We start from the raw sequence: 27,284 nt of genomic DNA on the forward strand, positions 1-27,284 counted from the left end.
CCCAGGAAGGAGCCTCCAGGGGTACGGCTGTGCACTTGCATGCTCACTGTTCAGAGCTGCTCCTGGCTCCATTGGGGGGGTGGGGGGCAGAGCAAGTGGACCCCTTGGGCATGAGGCAAAGCACTTGGAGGGGCCACTCCTTGTAGCCTTCCTTCTCATAGCTGTCAACTGTCCCATATTTGGCGGGAAACTCCCTTATCCCAGCGCCGTGTCCCGCTGCGGTCCCAGATTGATGATGTCCCTTAAATTTCCCGGATTTCATGCTCGCCCGGCTCAGGAGGAAAGCGGCGGATTGGGGTCCTCCGCCTTGAAAGAGAGAGCGCACAAGCTGCCATGTCTCCGTCTCTCCCTTTTCCCCCTCAGGGGCGTGTCGTGAGGAGATGGGGGGCGGGCGGGCGGGCAGGCAGCCCCTCTCTTGTGAGACTTCCTGAGGGAGGAGGAAGAGGAGGGGATGGGGAGGGATGCAGAAGTGCGGCGCTTCAGCGGCCGCCGTGGCGCCGCAACCACCTCATGCAGGCTCGCGGGTGGCGTGGGCGAGAGTCTCTCTCCCTCCCTCTCTCTCAGGTGGGGAAGGGCCAATGGAACTCCTCGCACCAGGACGATGGCAGCCCCGACGTGCTGCTTAGCATCCCCTCCAACCAGTGCAGCATCTTAATATAGTGATTTCCCCTCTGCATCCCTTTCATAACTCTATTTTTATAAATCATTTGTCCATCTATCGTTCAAATTTTTACTACAAGTTTTCTGTCAATCCTACCAATGTATGTAACTCTTTACAATAGCTTTTCAGCTAAATTATAAACTTTCCCCATTCTTTATTAAAGAGGTCCTCTTCCTGGTTTCTAATTCTGCCTGTAAGCTTTGCCATCTCGACGTCGTTCCTCAGTTTTGTCTGCCCCTCTTCTTTGGTGGGAGTTGTAGACCCTTAGGATCATCTAGTCCAACCCCCTGCAAAACACAGTCAGTCGCAGCAAAAGCAGCTATGGCTCCATCAGTGCCGGATTTCTGTATAAACTAAACCAAAATCCCTTATTTTGGCTGCTGATCCCTTATTTTCAAATCTGTGAGGAACAGCTATGTTCCTTCTGCATTTGCAGAAACGCTCTTATTCCGAAGACATTGGGAGCAATGCACAAAAGAGAAATCGCGCACGATTCAGAGCATATGCTACTTCAATGAAAACTTACCAGAACAGCATCCTGCAGTTTAATCGGCGATAACCGCAATTGCACGCGCGCGCGCACGGATATCCCCCTTTGTATGCCGCCCTGCGCGCGCCAAGACCGTCGGGCGGTTCGCAGCCAGCAGCCGGCGTCGCTGGGCGGGGCGCCGGGGAGCCTTCCCGCCTCCCTCCGCCGGAGAGACGAGAGAGAGAGACGGGGCGGGGAAGAAGCAGGCTCCGTGGGCGGCCCCTGCCTCTGCCTCCCGTTCCTCGACGGCGGCGGCGGCGGTTCCCGGTCGGCTCCGTCGGAGGGGGAATTGGGCGCCTCTGGCTGGACGTCTCTCTCTCCGCCCGGCGGCCATGCAGCGTCCGGAGGAGCAGCAGCAGCCCTGGGGCGCCTTGGAGCCGTCGGGGCGTCGGGGAGCAGCGGAGCTCGGCGGGCGGAGGCGCCCCTGTCTCTCCGCCGACGGGAGCGTCTCGGCCAGGCGGCCCCCTGGCTGCTCTCTCGACGGGGCTCCCGGGGACCTGGCGGAGGAGCTGCGCGAGTTCGACGCCGTGCTGGACGCCTTCTCTCCCGGCGCCCAGGAGCGCCGCTTCCCCGGCGAGGAGCCTCCGGAGTCCCTCTTCCGCCGCGACGCCCAGAGTGAGTCCATGTTCTGCTGCTGCTGCCAGGAGGGAGCTCTCCCCCTTTATTTCAGCCCCCTCTTCAAGGGATCCCTTAAGGATCTCTCGGGGATCCTGGGCTCATCTCCTCCCCGTCCTTTTGCTCGACGGACACGCGTCTGCCCCACAGAAAGCGCTTGCTTTCTCGAGCGCTTCAGGGGGGAGCTGAAGTCGACACGGACGTGTGCATGAATGATGGGGATTCAATTGCCCAGAGCAGAAATGGCTCCGAGTGTCAGCTGAAGTTCCCGGTTCAAGTCCAGCTCTATGGAGCACACACGGGGCTGCTTCACCTGTCATGGGCATTTGAATGTTAGTGCGCTGAATCTTGCTTACTTGTTTAAAATGTGCGGATAGATGTGCAGTCCTGTGAAATTGACTGCTGTTCTCCCTGCCTTGGTAAACAGGAGGTGCCCACTCTGAATGGTCATCTATGGACTTAATTTCGGGTTGGCACTTAGCCTCCCCCCCACCCATGCATTTGAGAAGCTCAGGTGTGCTGCTGCTTAGTGTCAGTGTTCTTCTGAAAAAGGTGCTGGCTTGACCTTTATCTTTTGCATCTCTACTCTGATAGGCTCCCAAAATTGTTTCTTATTTACAAAAAAAACACCTCTTTACGACAGATGCATTTTCTGACAGTTTGCTCAGTGCCATTCATAGCAGAGCCGGGACTTGACTGCTGCACTTGAGAATTAACTGCTCCAAAACATTTGCTTCCAGCAATTTGCTGCCCAAAGCCGTCAGCTTCTTTACCCGGCTTGTTCTTGAGAGAGGAATGCTTCTCAAAGCTATTTTTACCTGTCTTGGGACACAGACACCCCCACCCAACAGAAACAAAAGCGCAGCTTTGTTTTGTGCCTGTGTTTTTCCTGCTGACGATATTTATTGCGATATATCTTGTGTCATTAAAACTCTGGTGGTTGGGAGATCTAGTCCTAAGTCCCCTAGAATTCACTGGAGTGGACTTGTATAGAAAAGTGCTAAAAATCTTCATGGTTGGCCATGGAAGCAGCTAGGGCTGGGCAATATCAACTTTCCAACATCGCAATGTATCGCCAGCTAAAGAATGTGATCATAGTGATTGTAGAATTGTAGAGTTTCAAGGAATCCTGAGGATCATGCATTCGGGGATCGAACCGGCAACCTTGGCGTTATCAGCACCACGCTCAAACCAACCGAGATCCGTTGTGTTGTTGAAAAGGAAGGAGCGTCATTTGGCCCCGTCCCCACGTGGCGCTGATGTGAAACCGCCTCGGCTCCCCCCACTGCCAGCACCCGGCTCAGGGAGGAAGGAGGCAGCTGGAGAAGGAAACTAAGGCTTGACAATATACCTCTGAGTGAAGGTGCCATCATGCTCCAGCCCTCAAACCAGTCCTGGGCAATGGGTTGATACATAGCCCAGGCCTAAAAACAGCATCTCCACTGTGTTGCATGTGAGGTGCCTCGCAGTATTGAAGTCCTCTAATCCTGAAAAGATAAGCAGGGTACTCCCACCCGTTCTTCAATGGAACAGTAGAACATCTGGAGGGATCTCTAGAGAACGGGGTTGTTGCAGCTGCTTCAAACCACAGCTGTAAGCTTGTTCCATAAGGGCCAATTCCTAGGGTCCCAGGTCCCTTCACACACACCCCAGTAAAATATTTGAGGGGGCTGGTCTTGTGGTAGGACCAGGTGACTCACAGATGGTGACCCTACCTACCTGTCACAAGGGGCTGTGGGGAACCTAATGGTTTCCCAAATCTGCAGTGTGACATAATTTAGCACACACAAAATGAGAATTCAAACATTCTGTTTCTTAAAAAAGAAAACACAATGCAAATGTGCAGCTGCTGTATAAAGATATTTGGAACCACACAGGCAATATTTGGAAAAAAGGCTTCTGTTGCCCTGCCAGGTAGCCTGTCCTCCTCTCGCAGCTTCCATTCAGACAACTTTTAACACCATCCTTCTTGCTACGATGTCGTTTGACCACAATCATATTCCAAAGCAACAGTGAAAATCCAAATTTAATAATGCCTGAAATATTGCCACGATAAAGCATATGAAATAGGGGCTAAAGCACCATGTCCAGTCTGTTGAGTGGGTTGAACGAGGGAGATCACCAAAGATGGTTGTTGGGTTCTCAAGAAGACGATTTAGCTCTAGGGCACGAATGGGGAGCTTGTGGTCCTTCAGGCCCAGCCAGGGATCATGGGAATTGTAGTCCACCAACATCTGGAAGGCTGCAGGGTCTCCATCGCTGTGTATATCCATCTCCTCAGAGTATTGTGGAAGAAGGATGTCAATCAACATTTGATGATCTCCTCCTTCCAGTCCACAATAGAAAGTGTCCTTTCATACTGCATCACGGTGTGGGACGCTGGTTTGACATCAACTGATAGGAAGTGCCTACAGAGGGTGGTGAATATAGCACAAGATATTATGGGCTGTCCCGTGAATCCACTGGATGAAATAGCGGAAGAACGTTGCCTCAGGAGAGTGAGGAAAATTCTCAGGGATGATTCACACCCTGGCCGGCACTTTCTTGATCTCCTGCCCTTGGGCTGAAGATATGGAAGCAGGATTAGTCGCACCAACAGGGTAAAGAACAGCTTTTATCCGTTGGCTGTTAGGCTGCTGAATGAAAAGATAACAACCGGGCAACTGACTTTCGGGTTTGACGGGTGTGAGTCAGTAAACGAGGGGAATTAAGACTAAGAGAGCTGAGTGGGGGGTGCTCGTGTAATCTCACTGGGTACAAGTTGTACAAGTGACAATAAAGTATTTCAGTTATATAAAAAGACAAGTCGGGGTCTGGGGGTGTTTAAACCCTCGTCAAATTGGGAGGAGGCAGACTTCTAGTTACATAGACATGCCTTGATTTCTTTCTTGGTATTCTTGAATGGCAATATAAAGAAACGACAGTGACCTTTTGTAAAGAAATCCGAAAGGCGTAGCAGGATTAATAGAGAGGGCCTTTATTCTAGGGAAATGCACAGATGTCATAACTTGACTGCTTCTCCTCCTTGGCCTTCTATGACACACACTGCTAAATTTACAGCCGCTCACAGTCCAGTACTGTTCAAACATCGACTCTCCCTCTTTGAATACAAGTTTATTCCCCTTTTTGTCTCTGTAGCGAAACTGTGGTGCCAAATTCATTACCCCGCCGTTTCCTTGGTAACGCTTATGCGAAATGTCAGTGTGGGAGAAGCCAGGCCACCAGGAGACATGCTCTAAAAACACAAATCTGCAGCAACCGCAGTATTAAAAAAAGAAGGCGGCTGCTAGGTGGCATTTTGTCTGTAAACAACTTTTATTGGATGGAACAGCAAGCCACCTTACACATACCCTCTCCTCTGGCTTCCTGCAAATTCATATCGGCTTCTTCTGATCTCTGCTAGCTAGTAGCTTAACCACAAGCCAAGAAAAGCATTCGACCAGCTCTTTCTACTCTCTCTCTGTTTTGGGACTAGGGCTGTGACTATACTGTGTCCTTGTAACCATCTGCATTGCGCAGTGGATCGATAACTGAGAGTCTTGATAGCTAACCTCCCCACTTTGCCTTTGACCTGCCCACTCCGTGTGCGATCGTGATGGGTTCCAGAGCAGGAGGTACTAGGTGTAGGTTCTAGGTGTAACTGCAGCACCAATGTGAGGGCCTCTGCTACCAGCACTGGAGCGCCTATTGCCTTCTGGCCCTTGGGATCCATCAGTGGTCTCTCCTTACACAGCAACCTTTATTTCTTCAATGTAGAATTTGCAGAAGAGTCGAATGCAATGACTAGTTTTTATAAAGGCTCTAGATGGCCATTTCCTTTTGTGATCTTCTTTGGAGCAAAGTATAGAAGATGAGTTCATGTGATTTAAACAGATTTGCGAGCTAAGATTTGTCTAAATCCAATTCTGAACGGACTAAAGACAAAAGCTAAGGCTGTCCCTTGTCATCACTGTTATGTATTCGCCTTGGTTTCAGAACCATTAGCGACAAAAATAATCAGTTAATTTTTACATCAAAACTAATTCCCAAAACTTATTTATCCAGTCACTACTCTGAGGCAATAATAGAGTTTCCATTTGTCACTGCAACTATCATGTAGAAGGTTAATTCTATATGTTCTGTACTGACTGACTGAGATGTGCAATTTCAGAACAATAGTAGGGAATCTAATATTTTAGACATTAATCTTATAATAATGTTCCAGTACGTATTTCTGTCTCATTTCTATTTCAATATATTCTTTTCTATACAAAGATGAAATGCTTATTGTGCACATTAGTAAGACTTTCTTGTGAAATATAAATGGGAGATCTAGGGGTATTTATTAAGTAAGTTAAATTCATACTACATGTTTGTAGTAATTCTTAGCTGCTCGTTTCTCTGTCTCTCTTCCTGGATTGGAATCAAGGTGTATTTGCTTGCAGCCGAACAAACTTCCCTCACTGCTGGAAGACTAGCTGGGCAGCAGACCTACAGTAGATAAGCAGTACCATCCAAAGAAGGACGTTGTGCACGATTGTGCAGCAAATTGGAACTGGCCATCCCTGTGTGGTTCTCCTGAACCAGGGCGCCTAATGCCTAAGAGCTCCTCCATCTGGAAACGCCTAGTTTGTGCCAGCAAGGCTGGTGGGTGTCTGAATCTCTGTGTGTAAATATACCAAAAGCAGCATGTTCACATTGGAGATGGAGGGAAAAGGTGATGTTCCAGTAACACATTCATGAGCCATAGAAAGACTTTCCACTCATGCAGAAAAGTTGATTCCCTTCCCTTCAAACCCCGCAGTCCTGGCTATGGACTTTTGCCGTTGGCCCCATGCACTCTTCAGGACACACATGGGGCCTGATATTCTACACCAGGGGTAAAGGTAAAGGGACCCCGACCATTAGGTCCAGTCGTGCCCGACTCTGGGATTGCGGTGCTCATCTCGCTTTGCAGACCGAGGGAGCCAGCGTACAGCTTCCGGGTCATGTGGCCAGCATGACTAAGCCGCTTCTGGCGAACCAGAGCAGCGCACGGAAACGCCCTTTACCTTCCCGCTGGAGTGGTACCTATTTATCTACTTGCACTTTGACGTGCTTTTGAACTGCTAGGTTGGCAGGAGCTGGGACTGAGCAACGGGAGCTCACCCCGTCGCGGGGATTCGAACCGCGACCTTCTGATCGGCAAGCCCTAGGCTCAGTGGTTTAACCCACAGCGCCACCCGCATCCCACACCAGGGGTAGTCAACCTTTTTATTTACCTACATGCACTCTTCAGGACACACATGGGGCCTGATATTCTACACCAGGGGTAGTCAACCTTTTTGTACCTACTGCCCACTAATGCATCTTTCTTGATGGTAAAATTTCCTTACCGCCCACCAGTGCTCGATGGAAGGAGGATTCAGCTTGTGCCAGAGAACCCCCTACCGCCCACCTAGAATCCTGAAATGCCCACTAGTGGGTGGCAGGGACCAGGTTGACAACCCCTGTTCTACATGGACAGTTAGTTGCAGATGCAAAGAGAGTTTGGGTGGCATCAGCACTTGGCCAGGGGTGGGGAACATCTGGCCAGATTTTGCTGGAACTCCAGCTCAGATCAGCCCCAGCCAGCATGGCTGGTGGTCAGGGTGGATTGAAGTTGGAGCCCAACCACCTCTGGAGGGCCACAGGTTTGGCCAGCCCAATAATTACCTATTCATGGCACAGATTTCAGTGGGGCGTTGTCAGAACTGGAGCATAACCTTGTGAAGGCATGGATTTTGTGGCTTGTATCCTTCTGGAAACTTTGATATTGTGCTGGATTGTAAAATGCTCTGAGGATTTCGCTAGTTCTGCTGACTCTTCTGTCTCAGGTTTGGATGACTACCACTTGATTGGATGTTAGACATAATTTATTTTTGGCCCAACAGCCAAGTTTGGTCTCTCCATGCTTTCATGCTGAATTCAGTCAGTGGAACTCCACCAAAGATGGATTGTGCTTTTGTGGCACAAAGCTATAGACTAAATCGAACTCGACACAGCTTAGAACTGCATCTGTAGACTTCCATCTCTGAATAATCGAAGGGTAAGTCAACCTTGTCCACCTATTGATGATGACAAGGTCTTGGTATTTTGCTGCAACAAATCTGCAAAGCATGTCTCTGGCAAAAGCACTGGGGTCTTCTATTCCAAGTTAGACCATTTTGAATAAGTTTTGTTTTTGTTTGCATAGAGAGATGCTGGTTGTGATGCATACAAAAAAAACCCAGAGGTGTAGCATGGGGAGTCCCACGGGGACCGTGGCCCCAATGCGCACCTGTTGAATAGTTTGTTTAAACGTTAGGGCTCAATATTGTTTCACAGGATGTGTACCACTTTAAAAGCCAGGGTGCATATCCTGACCTAGTTTTTACATCTGTGTAGTGGGTGGCGCTGTAGGTTAAACCACAGAGCCTAGGGCTTGCCGATCAGAAGGTCGGCGGTTCAAATCCCTGTGACGGGGTGAGCTCCCATTGCTCTGTCCCAGCTCCTGCCAACCTAGCAGTTTGAAAGCACATCAAAGTGCAAGTAGATAAATAGGTACCACTCTGGCGGGAAGGTAAACGGCGTTTCCGTGCTCTCTGACTTCCATCACAGTGTCCTGTTGCACCAGAAGTGGTTCAGTCATGCTGGCCACATGACCCGGAAAGCTTGTGGACAAACACCAGTTCCCTCGGCCTGAAAGCGAGATGAGTGTCACAACCCCATGGTCACCTTTGACTGGACTTAACCAGGGGTCCTTTACCTTTTACCTCTCTCCTGGGCATCAAAGGATTTCTGTTTGAATCCAAGACTATCAGAGGAAATAAACCATGTATCATTAAGACTCCACAGTGCCTCATTCCCAAAGGAAATACAATCCCATGGAATCTTGCACTGCTCGGAAGTTGGACTGGCGTGGAAGAATACGTTTAAGTCAAAGATGCAGGCTGACTTTCTCCTATAACACTAAGGATTAAGGGTTGTCTTCTAGGACACTGGTTTTCCACCCATTAGTGAGGCATGATCTGACCTAAAGTGGGTTTCAGCATCACTGCTATCACTGTATAGATTATATGGTATAAAGTTAAAAATCGGATCCCGCAGTGCATGTCTGGACTAAAGGTGGGTCCCCAGTCAGAAAAAAATAGTTGAGTACAGCTGTTCCAGAATAAATGTGTTGTTTAAAAATAATTGCATGGTGATTTCTTCCCTTTTTGCTCTAAAAGGAAACTCTGAGTGTTCTTCCACTGCCCTTTCGACTAGTGTAATAACTAACTGTTGCTTAAGAGGCAGGCCGTCCTGCATGTAAGTAGATCTCTTGAGGTTTCACTGAAGTCTGGAATAGAAATAACTGGAGCTAACCATGAATTATTTTGCCTGCCAAGGTAAGCATCCATCTTTCTGTACTCCAAACCCTTCATTAAGTAAGTTTTGCTTCAGCCAAAGCAGGCTGAATCTGCTTAGGAACTTGAATTCACATTCAAAGAACTGGGCTTGACGATACTTTCCTTAGAATTTTTCGTAGTCTGATCCACCAAAGTTAGTGCGACTGGCATCAGGAGTCAGACGCAAGCGAAGGACATGGTTGGGACACTTGGTGCCCACATTCTATCTGGGGTGATGCTAAATATTAAACGATACATTCCCAGGAATCGAATCCCCATGCTAGGAATCGAATCCCCATGCTAGGATCCAAGAGGGTTGAAGAGAGAGACAGTACAGCCCAAAAGCTTACTGTTCGGTATAACATGGTACTTGAAACATCAGAGGGCTGGTGTGTAGAGCCGCGCTCCCTTCAGCTGATGACAGTTACAACTTCATCTTCAAGGGCAACCCCACATGAAGTGCATTGCAGTAGTCATTTTTTAAAAAAAAAACATTTCTGCTTTAGGTAGTTGAAAATTTCTAATTAGGAAATAATTTTGTAGCCTCAATCAAAGCATCGCGTAGTGCCAATTTTGCAGTAGTTCATACCAATAAGTTAGATGTGGGTCCCAGTAGACACCAGAGATTTCCCTTATGCTCACAGCTCTATGCCCTTTCCCTGGAGCCTTTGGCAATAGCCATGCATAATGATAGAAATAGAAGGGCTCACAGGAGGGAGGGAGAATAGTATATCCTGAACCTCTATGCAGATGATATGATACGCATGACTCAAATGATGCAGAATACCGTAAGAGCATTGTCGAAAAACCTGGCGAATTTGAAATACCTGGCTTTTTGGATACATCTTAAATAACATATTTCAGTATACCCCCAATGATTAAATGCTGCTAAAAGAATGGATAAATATTCCACAATGCCATAAGAATTCCAATACATTGGAATCTGGATACCCTGAAACTTGAACAAATTACATGCTTTAATTTGTTCTTTTAGTGAGTTTTTTTTTTAAGGGCATGAGTAGATGGAATAAATTACAATTAACAGCTTTAGGAAGAGTTGTGGCGGCACATATTATGATACTTCAGAACTTACCCTTTTTGTTTCAAGTTCTCCACACCCCTCTCCAAACAGGTAAAGGTAAAGGTAAAGGGATCCATGACCATTAGGTCCAGTTGTGACCAACTCTGGGGTTGCGGCACTCATCTCACTTTATTGGCCAAGGGAGCCGGCGTACAGCTTCTGGGTCATGTGGCCAGCATGACTAAGCCGCTTCTGGCGAACCAGAGCAGCGCACGGAAATGCTGTTTACCTTCCTGCCGGATGTGCTTTTGAACTGCTAGGTTGGCAGGTAGTTTGAAACAATGGCCCAAAATTATACCTGTTTTTGCATTTCAGAAAAAGTAACCTGAATTGGCCAGCGGAAAATCGGAAAGGGGCAGATGGGAGATTATGGTGCTTTTCAGCCGAGGCAACTCAGCTTTATTCAGAGAAAGATTGATAAAAAATGGATTATGTTGGAGCATGAGATATTACTACATGTGGATTTAGAGGCGTAACCGTTTTGTAAATTGTCATCTACAGCAATACAAAAAAATTCACATACATTAAAAGATCAGGACATGGGGGGGGGGGATGGAGGGTCATTCTCCCCCAATACGCTTCTTACTGTTTCCGCTGGAATATCATCCTCAGGTTGTAGATTTACCTTGACAGAAAACCATTTTGTATTGGGAAAAGAAAATTATGTTCAGCAGCCTCACATTTCTCCTCAGTTATCCCTACTATATATGCGGACAGAAGCTATGAAACCAATTGTAATGGGAATTAGAGCTGCTTGTCATCAACATATTGATTTCTGCACATTGGATAGTTTTAAAATGCTTAAAGTTGCCTCTCCAAGGCAGAGTCCACTGTTTAGAGTTGTGGCGTATCCTTCAGCTTCTGCTGAAGTTCATTTACTTAATTTTTATTATTATGAAAAAGAAAATGCTACCCTGAGGAGCAGACTTCCAGGTTACAGCATGGTCCACATTCAAAATGTTACCTGCCTGCCTGTCTGTCTGTGTGCGTTTCATTTTTAAAATACCCAGTTTCATCTTTCATTCTCTACTAGCTTTTGTAGTCCAGCGCCCATATAGCCATAGGAACAAGAAACTTTGAAAAAACCCTCTATATTTTCACCTAATAAATAGCATAATTTCAAGAGTGTTGCTATTATGGGAACCCAGAATGTGGAAGGGGTGATTAAAAACCGAGTGGAGCTGATAACACGGAATTGGTTAAATATTTGCCAGTTATCTGAACCTTTTGTTTTCTCTGCCGTGCCATCAGGCCTCGAAGATCTTGCTCCCTATTGTGATAGGAATTTTGAGGTCTTAGATATATGGTAATGTTCATAAGCGTACCAACCAAGCACGTACATAGATCAGCACAGGAAGACCGACCTGGAACCATTTTGATTCCTAAACTGAGCAAATGTTTTCTCCGCAAGGTCAAAGTGGGAAACCTCCCCATTGTCTTTTCCTTCACAAATCCTGTCTTAAGGGCACATTTAAGATATGAATAGGGTGTGAGCCTGTGACCTGGCCCAGGAAATATTTATCACTACAAAAGAATGGCCAGGGTCCCCAGGCAATCCAATCAAGTAACCTGCCAGACAGGAGATAAACAACAACAGGAGAAAACGATATTGAAATTTCTGTTTTAGACCGCCTTTTCTGTGATGTAGGTGTGATGTATCTGAGGGGTGGTCTTAGGTTACACCCCTTCTGTGATGTATGTATGATGTTTCTGGGGGTGGTCTTGATCTACAGGGTGGCAATTTTAAAAGTCTTTATAAGGCCTTGCGCACCATTTTTCTGGGTCCTCCTCTTTTCCTGCAGGTGAGGGCAGCACCCTGTTGCAACAGATCAATGAAGATCAAGCTTACTAGCTGCTTTGCTTCTCAATATTCTCTGGTTGGCCTCTGTTATTTTCTCCTTCCAATAGGGAACCTATGCAAGGACTCTATATGGGCTCTTGGATACCCCATAAGGAAAAAGGGCATTTTTTGTTTACAACACTATCGAATGGCCCGAAGGCAGAAGTTTGTTTTCAGCACATCCAAGCTACATCAGATCTAATCAGCCAGGGCAGCGCATGCTTTCATGTGTCTGGCCGAAAGCACACAAATCCACATGGATCAATTAGATTCCTATTTTAATAGACACAGGGGATGCAGGGGAGCTTTTCAGCCCCTTAAAATCCTCCCCCTATTTCTAGAGCTGTACTTCTGTGGGCACGGAGCCCATAATAGCCATTTACATAGGGGCCTGGAGCGGTTTGGGGGAAGGTCTCAGCCTAGTTAGTGAACAGGGGCTTTATGCCAAGCTCTCCGAACCCCGCGAAGGACGAACAGAAGTGTAAATAAACACACATACTGTAGCTCGTTGTGTTGGGTTCAGTGGGATGTCTGCTGCATGCAAGAGTACATTAAATATTTTCACCCCCTTGCCCACCTAGCCTATTTCATTCCGTTAGAAGAAGCCGACAGCAGAAGAAACCTTTTATGAGCTGCTGCGCATGAACCACAGCCAAAGAGGCAGAGAGCAGCTGGTAGAGACAGAAGGAGCATTAAGACTGAAGCACAAAAGTCAAACAGCATTATATCTTGAGAACGCCTTCGAAGCCACGCTGCCATTGTCAGCTGCTGCCATTGTCCTGAAATGTCTTGTGATTTACCGTGGTTGTTTCAAGCCTTGCAGTTAGTTCTGGCATTCAGATAAGCCGATGGAACAATCCCCGTGCTAATTTTGCCTTCTCAAGCATTCCAGATAGCTGCTCAGGTAGAAATCCCATCTAGCTGCAGATCAGAATCTCTCCGGGGGACGGGACGGGACATTGTGGGTGCGTAGAGGAAGCTTATCATCTCACAATAAGTGCATGGCTTCTCGTCGCTTGAGAATTCAAACATTGTTCCTCCAGGTAATTTCATGGTTGCATTTCATAGAATCAGATTGCTGCAAGGGAACCCGCCCCCCCCCGGACCTTCTAGGTCCAAGATTCTGCAACGCAAGAACCACAGCTAAATAATCCCTGACAGATGGACTCTTCTGTTCAAAAACCTCCAGTGAAGAAGATTGCACAACCTTCCAGCTGGCTCGGGTGACAGTTGCTGTCAGATGAGAAAGGAGAGGAGGATGTGGGGGCAGCCTGAGAGGGTGGGGGCTTCCTTTGCCCCTTTGCTTTTAGAGGCAGGCCTACTGGCTCACTTTCCTGCCCCATCCACAGAGCAGCCATATTTCCTAGCAAGCTGGGAAGGGAGGCTGCACGGCTGGAGGAGCAATGAGAACCAGAGGAGTTGACCCCCCCCCTTGTCACCAATAACTTGTCACTGCTTCTGCCATGGGCAACAGGCCCACACCTTCAAACGCACCCGTCTCATAGGGAGTTTTGCGAGTGAACACACCATCTTACCTTTAAGGCCAGGGCCTTTTCAGTGATGGCTCCGACCTGGTGGAATGCTCTGTCCCATGAGACCAGGGCCCTGCAGGATTTAACCTCCTTCCGTTGGGCCTGTAAGACAGAGCTATTTCACCTGGCCTTTAATTTGAATTCAGCCTGATCTTTTATTTCCCTTCTCTTCCCTCCCCCTCCCCTTTTATGAAGATTACCTGCTCTGAGACCCCACAGCTAATTCTCCCCTGGCCTCCTCGCTGGCCCAAGTAGGACCAATTCAGCCAGCTAGCCCTGGGGATTATCTAATATTTATTAGATGGATTTCCCCTAAATTGATTTTTGAACATTGAATTTCTGGTGGTGGGAGGGGGTTGAGGAAGGGGGCTACTGCTGCTACAGATTTTCCTGCCCTAAATGCTTGATATGTTTTTGTTGCAGGTGCAGATTCACTCTGCAGAAATAGTTTCGGTTTCAGTGACGGAAAGCTAAATTCCCCAGCGCTGTCTCCTGCAGCTGTGTCTACTCCAACAATAGCTTCTCGCAAAGGTAATGCAATTCTGAATAGCACAGGTGTGTTTATAAGCACACGTTTATGCTGAGCATCCATGTATCTTATTCAGTGTTGTAGAGATAATCCACCATCACCCCCCAAACCCCTGGATTGGCTTGATTAAGCTCCCACTGTGAGGAGGAAGAAAAGACCACCATGAGCTCAGAGAGTGTGCAGGCTAGAGAGGGATTTCTCCTTAGGAACCACCCTCTTTGGCCTCTAAGCTCCCACATGTGGCTCCGGGCCCCTTTTTCCGTGGGATGGTGGCCCTTGGATGCCTGCCCTACAAAGACAGTGTTTGCCTGTGCTTCAGGATCGCATTACGGACCTCATTTCTGCTAGTGCTCAATTTGTTTCCATGCCAAGGCAGAACCTTTAGGATCTATAAAGTAATGGGAAATAAAACTTGTTTCTCAGGAGCGCAGGTGCATTTTCCTTGCCACTAAGGAACTCTAAAAGACACTCCTTGCAGCCAATTTTAGGAAGAAGGGCTTCTGGATCAGAGAGAGAGCCATTTTCCTATCATGCAAGGGCCAGACATCTTTTCACAGAAATCGGGAGAAATCAGATTCAGTTAACACTTAAAGGTGGACCTAACACGATTTGCACCTTGCAAAACAGTACGAGAACTGAAACACAGCCATCCTTTAAATTGGTGTCTCTCTGAATTCCCAGTGCTGTTCGCTAGCCAAGTATTGCACACAAATATGCACTGACTGCAGTAAAGTGTGCATAGAAATGCATATATAGCATTAGTGAAAATAACGTTAAAAAATTTCATTATATTTTGAAAAATTACTTTGCAGAAATGTTGATACTGCATAGACTTCTGCATATTAGGACAAATTAGTGGGTGGGATGTTTTAATGTTATGTTCTTTGCTGGGTTTTGATGGATGGATGTAGCTGTTTTCTTTTTGTAAGTTACTTTGGGTTGCCTGTGAATAATTTCTCAAGTGGCATTAGAACTCTGGAAAACTCATGAATTTGTGTCTTTAAATGTTCATTGTTATTTATTTAGACATGCACCATAAAGCACCGTATCAATCTTGGGCTTGTTTTTCCAGGAAAGCTTGGAGACACTAAAGAATTAGAAGATTTTATCGCTGATCTTGATCGGACCTTGGCAAGTAAGTCAGGCTAATGGGCAACCAGTCTCAAATTCATTTATTGCAGATGGCTGGGAAAGGATGGCTGCAGCCACACCTCTCAGATCCTGGGCATGAATACCAGGTGAAAACTGGAACCTACTTTAGACAGCTGAGGCAAACCACAAAATGGCATCTGCCAGGGAAGAAGGGGCGAGCGAAGATCTACTCAGAAACAAGGGGGAAATCCAACCAACCTTACTCAACAGTTGAAGTGGGAATCAGAGGTCGTTGCAGGAGGAAAGGGGCCTCCTCTGAATCACTCTAGGTGTGCAGAGCCCAGGAGACCCCAGAGGGCAGCCCTTGCCATTACCTTCCTAGGCATGGGAGGAGACCCCCCAGTACCTGCTATTCATTGAGAGGCCACTATAGAGGAGGCCTTGGGGGGAGGGGGGCTGAGCAGGAGGCAGGTCTGACCCCCCCAAAAAAGTGGAACCACAGCCATTGCTGCCACCATGGCAGCAGCAATGAATGCACCCCACCGGATCTGCTCCTATGGATTCTGCCACCTGAGGCTGATCGCCTCACCTGGTCTCATGGGTGGGCCGGCCCTCGTCTACTTGTCCCCATTGCATCCTCAGTTTGGCCATAAGGGCAGGAATGATTACTCCTTGTTGGTATAACTTGTGAACCTTCCCAGCAGCGGTGTGTGACCTTAGCAAGGTTATCTTGCTGTTGTAGAGGTTTAAGGAAACTGACCCCCAAAATACGGTTGAGTCCATGACAGCAGGCCATTTTAATACCTGCCCTGCCTTATGTTCTTATAGGTATGTGAAACAACTGTTTTTGCCTGAAACTGGCCTACAAAAGGATGAGGTTGAGTCTGGGCTGATCCTGTTCTGTACGACAGAGACATAGACGGAGACCCTCATCTCCCAAGCGGGCAACCTGCCATCAGCTCTTCCACTTTTAACCGTGACGACTCTTGTAACTTTCTCTTCAAATAACAAATTTGCTGATGCCGTACTTTTTCATAAGATATAGCTTAACATTAATTTAAAAGTGCTGACGAAAAGATTTGTAATTTTATATAGCTAATGTAAATGCTTTTTTTGGTTAAATATATTTTTGTATGCAAATAAAATACGAACTGGATTTTTTTTGTTTTGAAAAAGGGGGCTGTCTGCTATTTGACACTTTCATCCCATTCTTTCAGAAGCTTACAGCGGTTAACTCGGGAAACCACCATCCTTCTGACACAGATCAGTGTGGTTCTAGTTCACCCTGTGTCCATTGGCTTGCAAGGATTCCATCTTGCATTAGATAGCACGCTGGCCGGCTGGCTGGCACAATTCTGCCTCTCTTTCTCAGTGACGAGAGGCGTACTCATCTGATATGACAGACATGGATGGGAGCGACAGAGCTGTAGCAACTGAGCTTCTATTGAGCATCAAAACAATGGGAACGCTCGGCTGGCGTACGTACGGTAGTCTGTGAAGCCAGATCTCTTGCATTCGGTCTGGTTTCATAAGGAATACCTCCCCCTCCCGGCATGTTTCCTGACCCCGTTTTAATTAATGTAGACATTCATTTCAGTAAAAGCAACATTGCGTGTTGCACAGTCTTTCAATATTTGGTTACTCGTGATGAACTTTGAGGGCAAGAATGCTGAGCCTAACTATATTCCTGATATATTCATTTTTGTTGGGAAGAGGGAAATTCAGTCGTCCTGTTCTGAAGGAGGGTTGTACCACAGGGCTATTTTGAATGTGAAGATTATTTGAGGGTTGCATTGAGGGGACTCGTATCATACTCGCCTCCTGGGTTTGTACTGTTTTAGAAGCCACCTTTAAATAAATCACTCGGACAGCAGTAAAGGTTAGTTGACTCTCCCCCCAAAACCTTTTATCAAATCTTGCAGCTGCTTTCCCTGAACTGAATTCCTCCCTTCTCCAAGTGCAAATTTCTTTATGGCTGTAGTACATTAACTTCCAGAGATGCACTGAAGCATATTTTCAAAAAGAACACTCGTGGGAAATTGTTCACATCGGGGTGAGTTCTGTTATGAGTAAGAATAGAAAATAAAGACCTACACACCGTGTTCTCTAGATACAAAGAGACCCTTATTTATTCTTTTAAATGTCAGAATGGGGAAAACGGGTTATTATTGTTCACACGTCTCTGGATGGAGCAGATGGGCTATTTAAAGAAACATTTGCTTGCTTGCCAATGTGGCTGAGCTGGGAAGAGATCCGAAAACTGACTGACATTGTGAGTGTAATGCAAAGTCTAGAAAACAAGGAACGAGTCCAAACGCCAAATTATGAAGAAATCTTAAAAAATAAGAGTGCTTTGTACAGCCCTTCGGGGTCTGAGGGCACAGAAGTAGAAATGCTATCATTGTCCTTAAGAAATCAACCTTCCCCTCAGGTTTTCTATTTGTCATTGAGTTGCACATAGGAAAAAGGTTGTAAGAAATTTGTAGGAAGTGTATTTTGCATTTTACATCCAATTCTTAAAAAGCCTGGTTCACACACTGCTTTGTTGTTTCTCCAGCTCATTCTCTTGTGTATCACAACACATACAGTCTCACATGGGGGGGGTGTGACTGTTTCAGCAAACAACCACCTTTCATTGTTATTTCCCCGGGAAACAATGTTAATTAATGCTTGAAATCTTAAAACATTTTCTAGCTGAAGATATTCTGCTGACCCGCTTCGTTTTCTGATGTACTACCTACCTTGCCTCTCTCTCTTAATCCAGAATTTTGAATTGAGACGTTTACGTTTTGAAATACATTGTGAACCGCCTTGAGGATTTGTTGGGGAGGAATGAAATCCACAATATTATTCCTCTCTTCCCCCTGGTTTGAATTTAGCAGATTTAACAAACTGATAGTAACATGTGGTCCAGAGCCAAGTGACGCATGAGTTGTGAGGCATCTTAACACATAACCATTATTCACTCTTGCAACTTAATAAACTAAAATGGAATTTCAGAGCTTGCCATACGTGGATGGTGGTGCTTTCACGCCAGTCTGCTTACGAATGCCATAAAATATTACCGTTTGTGTCTCTTGATTCCTCGCATTGCCCCTAAGCTGTTTTTTTTAAAAAAAGTTTCGCATTTAGAGGAAGCTCATGGCCTTTACCAGTTTTATGCTATTATCTGTTGCCCTTCCATCATCAGGAACATTGTCATGCCCATGTACAGCAACATCTCACTGCCTTGGACGATGGAAAATGATGCTAAGGAGTTTGCTCTGATATTGTACTGCTCTGGCTTTCAGAACAACTCCACATTTTTCTGGCTCATTCAGTGGACAGGGAATGGCTCTCAAGTACCACTTCACTGTGGATGGCAGAGCTCTCTCTCTCTTGAGACTTTTTGCCGTCACTTCATAATTGGACAGAGTCAGCATCGTGCTATGCAGTGTTTTCCTTCCTACGAGACAAACAGTAGCTTCAAGAGAAAAATTTAGATTGGGAAAATCTGATTTGGTTCTTAGCCTGGTCAAATATTTTCACTTAACACAGCCTCAGAAAGTCAGCTGCAACCAAATATAATGCCTCTGGGCATTTTCTTTCAGTGTTTGCAGATGCACTGTTGCTTATAATCACAGTTAGATGTCCACACAGAGCGGCAGAAAATCCTAAGCTTCTGAAAAACAGGGGTGGCCATTCTAGTCCAGAAGGCATTTAAATGAAGCTTTGGAGTTTTTAATGATTTTTTATTTTATTTTATTCGTTAATATGTTTTTGCAATTTCTATGTACACCACTTGGAAACATTCATGATTAACTGATATATAAATAGCTGAAATTATATATATATTTTTAAAAACGCTATTTGTCCCATGTGTGCAGTACCTGCAGTTTGATGGGTGAACAAATCACCGCTCACACTGCAGCAAATTCAATGTAGATTAACGATCTAGAATTAAACAAATTGGTTTTTTGTTTAAAATCATCGGAAGTTTTCAGATGCCTGTGAGACAACTGCAAAGCATCCCAGCCCATTAGCCTCCACACCTTAACACTACACTGCTTTTCTACTCGAGGCAGAAAACGCAAAGGAAGACTATTAGATCCGTCCGATGTGCACATTACCACATTCATTCTTATTAACGGACAGAAAATTGTTATGAGTTTTACCAGCTCCAAAAAAGGATCAATGGGAAATGGCAAAACATCCTGCTTTTTGCAGTAGACCAGTGGTGTCCAAACTTTTTTCAAAGAGGGCCAGATTTGATGAAGTGAAGGGCTGTGAGGGCCAACCAAAGTCGTTGAGCTTTATTTAGGGTTGAAGTTGCTGAGGTTTTTTTAGGATTTTACCCAGGAAATAAACTGCCACAGGGGCCAGATTAAACCGACCAGCTGGCTGGATTAGGCCCCCAAAATGGACTTTGGTCATGCCTGCAGTAGACAAGATATTCAGTGCAAATCAGTGTCTAAGGAAACTGTAGATGGAAAGTTTAAATTACTGAAAGCTTTTAATGTGGGTGGGGTTTCTTAAAAAAAACCCAACCACTAAGGTTTTTACTCAAATGTAGCAGTAACAGGTAGATATGCCCATTTAAGTACAATATATACTCCAATGTAAAGTACAGTGGTGCCCCGCAAGACGAATGCCTCGCAAGACAAAAAACTCGCTAGACGAAAGGTTTTTTCGTTCGCGATTTGCCTCGCAAGACGAATTCCCCTATGGGCTTGCTTCGCAAGACGAAAACGTCTTGCGACTTTGTTAAACCGTTTAAACCGTGCTTCGCAAGACGAAAAATTCGCTAGACGGCAAAAATTGCGGAACGAATTAATTTCGTCTTGCGGGGCACCACTGTATAGTACTTATTCGAATTGAAGGCCTACGGGTTGTATTCTGTGCCATCCATGAGCAGCACTTACACGTGTAGAAGGCAACTTCTTCTTCCTATCCTTTCTCCTCTAATCATGCTGAGGGCTCCACCCTCCACAGAAAACATTGAGGCGTGTGGGCTTGGGGAGGGAGGCGAAGTCCCTTTACGGAAGCACAAAGTCCACCAGTACAACGCTAGATTCCACCCAATGTTACTAGAATTAGATCACCCTCTTAAACTCCACCGAGGTGCTTCCCATATACAACTGACCAGTTACGGATTAAAAGCAGGCCCCTTCCTAGGCGTTTGACAGCATGGTGGAGGTGAAGATCTGCTGTAGAATCTGTGGGATGTCCTTGGTGTCCATGGCAATAAAGGAACGGCCGGCTGGCAGCGTCCTTTGCAACCTGCAGATCAGGAAAGAGAAAAATACATGATTGCAAATTGTGTCCCACTACAATAAATACGTGGACGCATGTGGCACTGTGGTCTAAACAACAGAGCTTAGGGTTTGCTGATCAGATGGTCGGCGGTTCGAACGGGGTGAGCTCCCGTTGCTCGGTCCCTGCTCCTGCCAACCTAGCAGTTCAAAAGCACGTCAAAGTGCAAGTAGATAAATAGGTACCACTCCGGCGGGAAGTTAAAAACACCATTTCCGTGCGCTGCTCTGGTTTGCCAGAAGCGGCTTAGTCATGCTGGCCACATGACCCAGAAGCTGTACGCCGGCTCCCTCGGCTAGTAAAGCCAGATGAGCGCCGCAACCCCAGAGTCGTCCGCGACTGGACCTAATGGTCAGGGGTCCCTTTACCTTTACCTTTACACTAAATACATCAAATAACGTTTAAATGCTCTTAAGAAGAAAGTAAAAATTTCCTTCTAAATCTCTTGTACTGTAACTGCAACCTGAAAGACTTGGAAACTTTGGTGGGAGCAAGCGGAAAAAGCTTTGCCTCTGCAAAAGTCTTTCTGCAGCAAGACTCCTTTCTTTTTATGTTTGCTATGTGCTATGCACATGCGTGGCAGTCAGCACAAAGGAAAGTACAGCATTAATACTCCGGATATTATGGGGCTTGTCCAATGGGACTGCAATAGGGTGTCGCCTAAGATGTGGGATATACAGCAAATCCATGAGGAAACGTGTTTTGTGTTCCCCAGAGCACAAAACCAATGACTGATTTAAAGTAGATTTTATTATTATTATTATTATTATTATTATTATTATTATTATTATTACATTTCTTAATTGCGAGAGGTAGTCTTTGGAGGCACAGAATACAAGCAGCCCTTTGGTAAGGTAGCATTTTACTTCAACCAATACTGAGTTAAACACACAGCAGAAGAAAGGCCGAATCTCTCATTTGTCACACCGAACTCTGGCATGGGCAGAAGTTTTTGCTTTCTGCAAAGCTCAGCTTGGCATGAGTTCTCTGCCGCTCACAGCACAAGAAACTCTGTGTGATGCCAGGCAACCAGCCTGGCCAGAATGCCAGACCTGAGCAGATTTGTGGCGAACTGTGCAGAACACATTTTTAAAGAAAACTTATGTCATATGTATGCATGCCATGAACTCATTGACCTACCTGTCTGCCTGATCTCCTAAGGAGCCTATGAATATGGCAAATGCGTTCACTTTGGGGTTGATGGTCAAGGCTTGAGCAAACCGGGCTGCGGGGATGCCGTACCGCTCAAGGTTGGCATCGCTTAAGACTATGACGAAGTACTCGTCTGCCTCTTCTTTCGCAATCTCCCGAATGGCGTGCTCTGTGCCCTCCAGAGTGTGGTCGCCACTCATACAGAACTGCGCGTGGGCATGCATTATCTGCAGAGGGGGTGAAAACATCAACAAAACGAGGAACGGAAATGAAAAACAAGGAAGCAAACATTTCGGCACCCATTGAATGGAAAAGCCTATTGCATGTGAATTCGTGTCCAAATTTTAGTTCAGACAATAAAGCAACTTTTTGATTGGAAAAAAAAAGGGAAACCTTCCCATTTTACCTCAGGCAGCAAAATGAGATGGGACACCCCTGGGACAGAAATATGGAAAATAAATGGACCCGTGAACCAGAAACTTATCTCACTGGGAACATAAGACAAGACTTGTAGTGCCGGCTGTGGTGATCACACAGGGTCCCCGGACGTTTCACTGTCTATTGATCCCTGTGCCACCACTTTATTTCTCGCTGCCACCACCCAGGCCCTACCTGGGACAATACTGAGTCCAGTCAGGGTTAAATTGGAACATAAACTTCTGTTTTTTTATTGCATTTTAACAAGCGTGTGGTTCCCTAAATGGTATCAGTCAATTACAATCATGGGGTGCCTATCCGGTCCTATAACTTCCGCTACCTGCTCTCACTAAACCGCCTCTCAGATATTTACTTGTCTTCCTAGTCCAGGGGTCTGCAACCCGCGGCTCCGGAGCCGCATGTGGCACTTTTACACCTTTGCCGCGGCTCTGGGGCAGATACTAGTGAGGGGGAGAGGCGCATTGTGCGCCCCGACACTCCCCACTGTACTGGCTGTGACGTCGCATGGGGGCGGTGCGTGAGTTAGTCACGCACCGTCCCGACGTCACCTTCCCGCCCGCCCGCTACATTGTAAGGGGCATGTACGCTGGTCACTGCATTGAAAGGGGGCATGTACTGCTGGTCACTGTTTTGAAGGGGAGTGAAGAACACACACACACAAAAAAGGTAACTTGTTAATTTAACGTTTATTTCTATGAGGAGGAGTAATTCTGAGGGGTCAAACAAAGAAATAATAAAAAAAGTGACTAAAAAGGTATTTTTATAATGACGAGTTTTGTGGCTCCCAGTTTTTTTTTCTTCGGAAACGGGTCCAAGTGGCTCTTTTTGTCTTAAAGGTTGCAGACCCCTGTCCTAGTTCCTAACTGTTCCTGACTCAGCTTATTTCGCTACACTAACTCAACCTACCCACAGGCTCTATTCCAATTCACTCCCACTCCAACCAACCACCCTACTCCCAACAAACTTCTCCCTTTGCCCCTCCCAGAGCTGGTTTTATAGTCCCTCTGACTCCACCCCCCTGGGTTCTGATTGGGTATCTTGTTTAACTATTTCACCTCCTGCACTCTCATATGTTAATGTCACACCGGCTTTCTTAGGCAAATCCCCAGTGGACTGAGAAGGGGGTGGCCTGGGTAAATGCACCATGTTGACCAAATTGGAATTAAAGAGAATGGCCCTTCATTTCTGACAGCATCGCTCCAGAGCAGAGCAGGAAAAAATGAACGCCATCCATAACCGGCCTTTGCTGGAAGGCTCAAAGTGCATGCAAAACAACCAGTGCCTAGCGTTTATTTCAATAGTAAAATATGGGATATGACGCCTTAACAACAAGAGATGAGAATTTGCAGAAAAATAAAAATAAAATGTTTTGTGGTTCCTTGGAAACAAAAGGATTTGTGAAGTGTTATCTTCAGTTGACGAGATTCATTATTTGTATCTATCTCCATGCGCACACCATTTTTGGAGAAAGCCCATTAAACGTGAGAGGTCCAGGTGGTCTGTGAACCCTCTGCAAAGCTCAAATGCATAGAAGAGAACTATAACTACTCACAACAGTAGCAACTGGTGAGAACACCATCTGGACAGGGAAGGAAATCCGTATGTTAAAGGAGGCCATTCTAGAAAGTCACTCCATAAAAACAAATAATATATTGGCAGCCACTGTGAGAACAGGATCCTCGACTAGATGGGCAAGGGGCCGGATCCAGCAGCTTCTCCTTATGTTCTTATATTCAGATTCCTAAGTGCCAAAGGTGGGGGTTTTTACAGCATGTTTATACTTTCACACTCCCTGTCTCGCTTGGTTCTCTTTCTGGGATACCAGGCCCTACACAAATGTCTAAGAATTTCAGTCAGATAGGTTTACCTTCAAAATTTCCAGTCTTTGTTTATTGTTCTTCGGAACATTGTCATTCTGGACTACGGCAATGTTAAAACCATCTCCCGAATGCCCAGTGATGTCATACTGCATGGAAAAGATTTAAACATCATTTTTAAGCATCATCCCCATAATAAAATGTATGTTTTATCATAAGGCACTGATCACAGTTTGGAGCCTTGAACCACCATTTGCCACCCACCAATTTCTGTGCTATTTTTTTTTTTAAATACCCTTGTGCTCACAGGCCAAAGTACAAATTAAGGCTGGAAGAGGCATATTTTATGCCTTTAGTTACACATTCAAATTCTTAATATTGATTGTTCAGCCCTTTTAAGCAAACCACAACAGCATGTGCTTTTCAGCATCAGCTTGCATGGACAAATCAGACAAATTCATACTGGAATACCAGGGGAAGGGTTATCTTTTAAGCTGTCCAATGTCTGATTGCCTATATTTCTATTTCTATGAATATTAATTTTATTTTATTTTACAAGACTTATTTATAAGCAGCTTACATAAAAAAATATAAAATATTCATTTAAAAATATGATAACATTAACGTTAAAACCAAACGGACAAAAAATGCATAAACATTGTACTAGACATGTAGTAAAAGCATGCTCTGACCAACAGACATTTAAAATGTTTCTGGGTAAGAGAGGGATGTTGAAACCTCTCTTACAAAGACAGAATTGCACCATAAAGACTCACAAATCTTTTGCACCATTAGCTTTTGTGGACTAGAATCAGAGAACCAGAGAGTTGGAAGGGACCCTTAGGGTCATCTAGTCCAACCCCCGCAAGTCTCAAGTGTGAGACTTCAACCCACGACCCTGAGCGTCTCATGCTCTGTTGATGTATGAAAAGGTCCGGGGTAAAGGAAGGCACATGAGATACCGTATTTTTCACTCTATAGGACGCACCGGACCATAGGAGGGGGAGAACAGGAAAAAAAAATCTCCCCCTCTCTGCTCAGCGCCCCTTCAGCGAAGCGGCAGGAGAAACGGGGCCCCTTCCATTTCTCCTCCCGTTTCGCTGAAGGGGCGCTGCGCAGAGAGGGAAAACTGTGCAGCGGCTCTCCAGCAAAGCAAAGCCTGGAGAGCAAGAGGGATCGGTGTGCACCGACCCCTCTCGCTCTCCAGGCTTCAGACGGCCATCTGCAAGCCTTTGGAGCGCGGCGGGAACTCCTGCTGCGCTCCGAAGACTTGCGGATAGCTGCCTGAAGCCCCCGGAGTGCAGCGGGCATTCCCACTGTGCTCCGGGGGCTTCAGGCTTCAGCGAAAGCAACGTGAAGCCTCTGGAGCACGGGGGGAGCTCTCCCTCTGCGCTTCGGAGGCTTCGCGTTGCTATCACTGAAGCCAAGGAGCCTGCATTCGCTCCATAGGACGCACACACATTTCCCCTTCATTTTTGGAGGGGGAAAAGTGCGTCCTATAGAGCAAAAAATACGGTAAATAAAGCTAAAGTTAAAGCTATATTGACGCAATATGCTGAAGCCTCACTACTACCAACATTTAACATGAGCATTTTAGACACTAAAGCTAGAGGCAAAACGCAATTGATTTTTGTACTCTGCAATGCTCCCAAACAATGGTGGTAAGACTGCTTTTTGGTTTCGTAAGAGAAAGAAATGTCTGTTCCTTTTGCGAGCAGAAGTGCAGTCTACTGGAAATGGTCTACTGGAAAAGCTAATGCCGAAAAGTTAATAGGTTCATGTGCAAATCACCTTAAATTTCTGCTCGTAATTCTCAAAGGCTTCCATAACCATGCAAACAGCTTCCATGGAGCGCTCCAGCCGCCCGTCTACCCCGTTGAAGCGGTACATACTGCCAGAGACATCCACGACCAGGCGGAGCCGTTTGGGCTTTTGCTGAGGGCTCCCCAGCTGAAAGAAAGCAACAGCAAGTCAGGCTGGGGGAGCTTCAGTCAAAAGGGGCAAACAGTTACGTGCTAGCTTAAAGGGCAGATTTAAAGAAATGTTCTAAGGCAAAATGGGTACAAAAATACCTAGATGAACTGGGCACAAATCCTTCTAATTACTTTTTCAGGTACCTTTCTGAATCACTGTTCTAAGAGCAGGTAAGCTCCTTCTCTGCTACCTCTGTTTCCTTATTTGTGCATTTAAGACGGACCCGAAGGAACAATTCTCTGAAAAGCAAGGGTTAGCTCACTGTTTTGTGAATTGCACATGGTCCTCATAAAGGTCACAGGTAGCGCTGTGGTGTAAACCACTGAGCCTAGGGCTTGCCGATCGGAAGGTCGGTGGTTCGAATCCCCGCAACGGGGTGAGCTCCCGTTGTTCGGCCCCAGCTCCTGCCAACCTAGCAGTTCAAAAGCAGTTCAAAGTGCAAGTAGATAAATAGGTACTGCTCCGGCGGGAAGGTAAATGGCATTTCCGTGTGCTGCCCTGGTTTCACAAGAAGCGGCTTAGTCATGCTGGCCACATGACCCGGAAAAGCTGCCTGCGGACAAACGTCTGCTCCCTCGGCCAGTAAAGCAAGGTGAGCGCCACAACCCCAGAGTCATTCGCGACTGGGCTTAACTGTCAGGGGTCCTTTACCTTTACCTTTTTTACCTCATAAAGGTATTGTGATCCTGTTAAAATATTACGGAAAACACTTCTTTTGAGATACAGTGCTACCTTGGTTCTCAAACGCCTTGGTACTCAGACAACTTGGAACCCAAAGACAGCAAACCCAGAAGTGTTCCGGTTTGCTAACATTTTTCGGGAGCTGAACGTGCTCTGTTTTGAGTGTTACGCTTCCATTTTGAGTGCCACACTTCCATTTTGAGTGTTGAGGTCTGTCTGTTTTTACTATTTATTTTTCCTTTTTGTTTTTGCGGCTTTTTTGTTTTGTTTTTGTGACTGTGTGGAACCCAGTTCAGCTACTGATTGATTGATTGATTGATTGTGTGACTGTAGCACATTGTTTATTGCTTTCATTTTATGGATCAATGGTCTTGTTAGATAGTAAAATTCATGTTAAATTGCTGTTTTAGGGGTTGTTTTTAAAAGTCTGGAACAGATTAATCCATTTCGCATTACTTTCTAAGGGAAAGCGTGTCTTGGTTTCGGAATGCTTTGGTTTTGGAATGGACATCCGGAACAGAATGAGTTTGAGAACCAAGGTGCCACTGTATTGAGAAAAATCTACTGAATAGATTTCTGGATTTAAGTTGCCCATACTGGAAACAAAATCCAAGAAACATCTCACATAAGGTTCTGCAGGTAAAAGTCTTTTTTAAAAACAAACAAACACTAAAATCTCAGATT

General features: G+C 45.9%; 2 protein-coding genes across 5 annotated transcripts in view; one reads left to right on the plus strand and one right to left on the minus strand.

The window, feature by feature from the left end:
* The first annotated feature begins 1,249 nt into the window (after positions 1-1,249).
* Positions 1,250-18,327, plus strand: RGCC (regulator of cell cycle). The gene is made up of 4 exons (XM_083519781.1): positions 1,250-1,805; positions 14,049-14,156; positions 15,227-15,289; positions 16,075-18,327. Exons 1-4 carry the CDS (start codon positions 1,523-1,525, stop codon positions 16,080-16,082), a joined length of 462 nt encoding a protein of 153 aa, XP_083375907.1. The 5' UTR covers positions 1,250-1,522; the 3' UTR covers positions 16,083-18,327.
* Positions 17,349-27,284, minus strand: part of VWA8 (von Willebrand factor A domain containing 8) — a 91,821-nt gene continuing 81,885 nt past the window's right edge. Inside the window, exons 42-47 of one of the 4 annotated variants that reach the window (XR_014529582.1) lie at positions 25,737-25,895; positions 23,996-24,094; positions 21,679-21,917; positions 20,369-20,505; positions 19,116-19,179; positions 17,349-18,691 (exon numbers count right to left, since the gene is read on the minus strand). Coding sequence is in view for 3 of the 4 variants with exons in the window: in XM_083518977.1 (XP_083375103.1) it covers positions 20,397-20,505; positions 21,679-21,917; positions 23,996-24,094; positions 25,737-25,895 (606 nt within the window). In the remaining variant the exon portion in view is untranslated. Of the gene's footprint in view, positions 18,692-18,956; positions 19,180-20,082; positions 20,506-21,678; positions 21,918-23,995; positions 24,095-25,736; positions 25,896-27,284 lie in introns of those variants that run through there. The other 3 variants (XM_083518977.1, XM_083518979.1, XM_083518978.1) reach the window with 3 other exon arrangements.

This window comes from Podarcis liolepis (assembly GCF_965112155.1).
Source record: "Podarcis liolepis genome assembly, chromosome: 8".
NCBI lineage: Eukaryota > Metazoa > Chordata > Lepidosauria > Squamata > Lacertidae > Podarcis > Podarcis liolepis.

What these genes read in the sequence shown, in the direction of transcription:
- RGCC (XM_083519781.1), top strand. Translation starts at nt 1,523, where the DNA reads ATGCAGCGTCCGGAGGAGCAGCAGCAGCCCTGGGGCGCCTTGGAGCCG. An exon ending in CTTCCGCCGCGACGCCCAGA is followed by an intron (nt 1,806 to 14,048) that starts GTGAGTCCATGT and finishes TTTTTGTTGCAG; the next exon opens with GTGCAGATTCACTCTGCAGA. An exon ending in AACAATAGCTTCTCGCAAAG is followed by an intron (nt 14,157 to 15,226) that starts GTAATGCAATTC and finishes TTGTTTTTCCAG; the next exon opens with GAAAGCTTGGAGACACTAAA.